The sequence below is a fragment of the Peromyscus eremicus genome, chromosome 1 (assembly GCF_949786415.1).
Source record: "Peromyscus eremicus chromosome 1, PerEre_H2_v1, whole genome shotgun sequence".
NCBI lineage: Eukaryota > Metazoa > Chordata > Mammalia > Rodentia > Cricetidae > Peromyscus > Peromyscus eremicus.
The window spans coordinates 148,106,025-148,111,455 of NC_081416.1; the positions used below are offsets into that span (position 1 = coordinate 148,106,025).

General features: G+C 39.5%; 1 protein-coding gene across 1 annotated transcript; it reads right to left on the minus strand.

The window, feature by feature from the left end:
• Positions 1 to 3,331: 3,331 nt before the first annotated feature.
• LOC131902353 (mas-related G-protein coupled receptor member X2-like) lies at positions 3,332 to 4,684 on the minus strand. Its single transcript, XM_059253352.1, has one exon. The coding sequence runs from the start codon at positions 4,587 to 4,589 to the stop codon at positions 3,690 to 3,692; it is 900 nt and encodes a 299-aa protein (XP_059109335.1). The 5' UTR covers positions 4,590 to 4,684; the 3' UTR covers positions 3,332 to 3,689.
• Positions 4,685 to 5,431: the final 747 nt, after the last annotated feature.

Sequence of the window (5,431 nt, forward strand, 5' to 3'; positions counted from 1 at the left end):
CACATCAGGACTTTCTTTATAGACCACTCATCTCTTTGAGCACAAGACTTAGCTCCAACATTAAATTCCCTGGTGATCTTTTTTCTCTACAATTGTACATGTTATATTTCTTTTTTCCCTGCTTACTCATTTTCATTGTAGACCTAATATCCTTTGCAAACAAAATTAGTCTCAAACTCTCCAATTTACCCTCAGGCAAATACTTAGGACAAGGGCAAAAAGAGGCAACATTCTTTACAAAATATAAACCAATAATAGTCTGTAGCACAGTTGTTAACATTGTTCCCCACTGAAACTTCTTAAGCTGGCCCTCCATAGCCTACAGTGCTTTCAGTATGATTGTTGTCCAATTTCCTTCTAGGATGGCCTGTTAAGCTCCACTTACAATACTCAACTACTTGCCTAGTCCAGAGATCCATGGTCTTCTGCATTCTTTGAAAAAGCAGCATGGTTAGGCTTGTTATAGCAATAGCACACTCATTGGTATCAATTTCTGTTTTAGTTACATTTCTATTGATGTGATGAGAAACCATGACCAAGGCATTTATAAAGCAAAGCATTTAATTTAGGGGATCACAGTTCTAGAGGGTTAGAGTGCATGCCTAGCCTACCATGACAGGAAGCATAGCAACAGGCAGGCAGGCAGGCAGGCAGGGCACTGGAGAAGTAGTTGAGGGCTTACACCTAATCCACAGGCATGGGAGTAGTCACTGGGAATGGCCTGGGTTTTTGAAACCTCAAAGACAACCCCTAGTGCCTTTCTTCCTCCAAAAAGCCCTCACCTTCTAATCCTGTCCAAACAGTTCCACCAATTAGGGATAAGCATTCAAATATACGAGCCTATGGCAGCCATTCTCATTCAAACCACAGCAGTAAGAAACAGCATGGGATCTCTTTGTAATAATAGCAAACTGCACTCAGGAGTTTTCCTAAGTATGAAGTTTTTGCTACAAGGTGAAAATATCAATATTTACATGAGATAACGTATAGGTTAGTTTGTTCAACTATAACAAGAATTTAACAACATGTATATCAAGCATTATGCTGCACTCTTTCAATTTCCATCCCAAATTGTAGTTTAGAACAGAAATATGGACAGCATTGACCACTGAAGCAAAAGGTTTTGACGGGTGGGGAAATGAAAGGAGGTAAGAGTGTTTCATATCTTGATTGGGTTCTGAGTTCTGTAACCACACAAACTTAAGAAACTCTATCAATTCCTTTCCTTTGATCTGCTCATACTGTGCTATTTTAATTGTACTTCAATTGAAATTATCACATGCTGCAGCTTTAGAATTGAAGTATTATTTTATAGAAAAATGTTACTCAAACAAGCATAATTTAGCTAATAAGTGCTGTAGTTTCTGGGAATGGAATGAAGTTGAAGTGGGGTCGATTTCAAGGGAACCTAGTCTAGAGGACCTCATTGGAAATTTGTCATGAGGTATTAGACAGTTAGAGAATGAGGAATCATGCCAAAGACAAGAGAGGAGAGAGAAAAGACCTGACCATGGAATGCTAAGCAAGGCTTTGTGGAAGGACCCAGTGGAGGACAGTCTCCCTCCTTCAGGTGTGGATGGATGTTGATGGATCTCATTAAAAATTTGACCACACTCTTCCAATGCTGAAAAAGGCAAACACAGTGAACTTGAAGGTGAAGACTTCACTGGGTGAACAGAGATTTAACATAGACTTCTCTTGAGAATGCATATTCATTTACTAAGCAATTTATATACAAAAGACTATTGCCATAAATGTTTTAAAGCCTACAGAAATTAATAAGGACTAGAATTATAAGGTGTATCTTTCTAACCCTTCAAATATAGGGGAAACATTGCTTTTTAAAAGGAAATATTACAAAACACAACAGTTACATAAATCACCACTGGGTTGAGAGAGATGAGAGAGGTTTTAGACCAGAACATTGCTATTTAGAAGGCAGTTTCTGATTACACCATTTGTTAGGTGTGTGCAGTTTATTTACTGCACTGTACATATACTGGTAAAGCTGATTATTGGAAACATCTAGTCTTTAGACTTTTAAGAGCATAATAGACTTGGTGTGGTAATGCATGTTTTTAATCCTAGACTGAGGCAGGTGTATCTGAGTTCCATGCAAGCCAGGGCTACATAGACTTTGTCTCAAAGCAGTAAGAAAACATGCATAATGGACTCATAGGGTGGCTCAGCAGGTAAAGCTGCTTGCACCAAGCTGGTGACCTGAATTTGATCTCCAGGACCCACATGATAAAAGGAGAAACCTGATTCACAATTTGTCTTTTAGCCTCAATAAAAGTGCAATGGCATGCATGTGCTCACATGCATACACTAATTCATAAATGTAACAGATGCATAGCATGGTAAAAAGAGAGGGAAAAGACCACTTTTTAAGGGTTGTTTTGTTATTTCATAGGAATGGTTACACTGGGGGAATGGAATTGCTAAACTTGGTCTTGAATAGATGCTATTATCAGGTGGTGGAGGTGGGTAGGGGAAAGATTAGTGCAGAATGAGGCATTGTACCTGTTGGTTGTTTCCAGTTGTCTAACCATATGGTTAAAATGATAGCTCATGAATATGGTAGAAATGACCAGAAAGGTTCCTCTTAAACATAAAATTGTTGAGTCCTATCTAGACAAAGTGAGGTAATTTACATTGCTAAGCTGACTGTGAAAGGGCAGAGGGAGACTCAAGAGATGAGATTGGCAATACTGTGTTGAGACTTACATCCTGAAAACCTGTGTCAAAAGTGCATCTTCCAACTATTTCATAGGAATACATTTATTAAGCAGGAACACGTCTTCTTCCTCATATGTTAGTATATAGATCTGTATATAACTTAGGAATGCTATACTTGGTGTGGTTTGTTGCTTTGCATTTCCTTGTTAAACTGAGCATTGAGGAAATGCAGAATTTTAATTGTAGCTTCACCAGTACTTCTATATAAAGGCTCACTGCCATTTTTATCTTCTATGAAATTTTTGTTGCCAAGGAAGAGAGGATTACAATTTTGTCTGACAGATTAAGATGTCATGGTGTATTCTTGGTTATCAAAATACTCATGTAGCATGGGGTTATTAGTTGGTGAATATTTACAATGTGGGGGAAGGTGTTGTAAATACTGAATAATCTCAATTACCTCAATGTATGCACACATGTAGGATCTAGAAGGACACATCAAGATGAGCTGCTTGTGACTGGGTGACTTTATTCTTGGCTTCTTGTGTTTTGTGTCATAAAATGCACATATTAAAAAATAAATAAAACCTTCTTTTAAAGCTTAGGAAAAAAATAGAAAAGGAAATTGTTGCAAAATATAACATGGATTTAACCACTATCATGCTCAGTGACCAAAGAAATGAAGATCTTCACTGCATTTCCTTGACGCTTCTGTTGAAGGAGGGATTTGTCAATAGTGGTCAACAGCTCTCCAGGACACCAGAGAGCTTCTAAGGACTCCCATAAAGAGGAGATGATGAAGCCCTGAGTGTGATAGCTCCAGAAATGCTGCAGTCAGTATTTGTATAACAAGTCCAGTATCAATCAACTTCGACAAGATTGACTACTTTCCCAACTGATTTAACTTCAGATCATCAACTAAACAAGGTTATGAAATTGCCACAAACTGATGAGGACAAAGTTGTTTCTCAAAGCTAACTCTGTCTGAACAAAACAGATCTCAGTCCCTGTCAGACTCTTTTCATTACTCTAGATCTTTCTGAAGAACTCTTCTTTTCACATTCTTCCTCCTCAAGAGTATCCTGCATGGCTCTCTGCAGAAGGAGTTTGAGAGTGTTCCTCTGGAACCTACAATGCCTAATGGAGCCAACAAGGAAGTAAATTACAGGATTGGCACAGCTGTTGACACAGGAGAGAAATAGTGTCACAGAATAAAAATCACAAGGCACAACATAATCAAAATTTTCAATCCATTCTAAGAGAAACTGATAGATCCCATAGGGCAAACCAAAGAACAGAAAGACCAGCACTGTGCACACAATGGTCACAAACAGCCTGGTCACAGGAATCCTGTGTGAGCCACTGAAGATAATAACCACTAAGGCCAGACTAGACCCCAAGAGAACCACAAATAAAACCATTAACCATGCAGCAGTGATGAAATCAAATGTCTGACACCAATCAGGGCCAAGACTATCAAGTAGCAAGCCACATCCTTTTCCTTCCAGGAGACTTAACAGCAGGGACAAAAAACAAAGCAGGATACATGTGACAGTTGATGTGTGCCTCGGGCGTCGGCAGCGATACCAAATGGGCCACATGACAGACAGACTTCGTTCAATGCTAATGGCACTGAGCATGCTCAGGCCACAAAGATAAGCAAAGTTTGACACAACAAAAGAAAACAGAGGTGTGTCAATGGTCTTGGAGTAGAAAGTGTCCAAAATAATATGAATACAATGTACAATTTGAAAGCAGAGGAAGAGGAAGTCAGCCCCGGCCAGGTTGAGGATGTAGACAGAGAAGGCATTCCTGCGCATGTGGAATCCCAGAAGCCACAACACTATGGCATTTCCAACCAGCCCAACCAGGGCAATGATGAGGGACAGGAAAATCATGGTACAGAACATGATGCCACAAAGAGGAATTCCAGTGTGGTTTCTTCCATTCGGTGCTGTGATGTTAGTGCCCCAGTCTGGGATGTTTAGATCCACTGGTAGGAGCTCTCCACTACTGTTCCTGGAAAGAAAAACAAGATATGAGCACATGCTGTGTTCTCTCTGATTCTTAGGACCACTTTGCTCTGTGTGAATGACTGATCTGGTTCATAAAAAGGAGAATCAGGACTGTAGAGACTGAGTAGATTAGGAAAACTGATTGTTTCTGGAGCCTTCATTTAAATCCAATTTGTATTTATTTGTAGTTGGTGGCCCCAATAAAGAAACTCAGTGTCTCGGGCTGTGTCAGAAAGAAATAGAACTCTGAACCTAACTTTCTTTCTGCCATTAGGCTTGTTCTTCTCTGGTGCAGGAACTTGGAAGCCAGAAGCAGGACCATCAGCTGCTCTTAGTCTGGCAGGGGAAGGGTATCAAATGGGAAAATATGGAAATCATGAATGAGAGTCAAGATGGGTATGCCAAGACTTACTAAGACCAGTATGAGAGGAACCAGATTTACAGGTTAATGTGAATGAACCTGTCTGCATTTCAGATTTGAACCTAAAAAGCAGGAAAGCCTTTGAGGACATCAGAAACCTTTCTGTTGTCTGCTGCTACATCACAAGTGTCCATCTCTCTATTTAGACTTGGTGAGTAATTGAGACTTTTCACTGAACAAATGAATGAATTAATCATAAACTGAACAGCAGCTATACTTAGATTGAATGTTTTGGCAAATATTTTATACCAAGTTAGTACCACAAAACACATAGAAAAGGAAGAAAATATCACTGCTGAGGGTTCTGTCGGAAAAT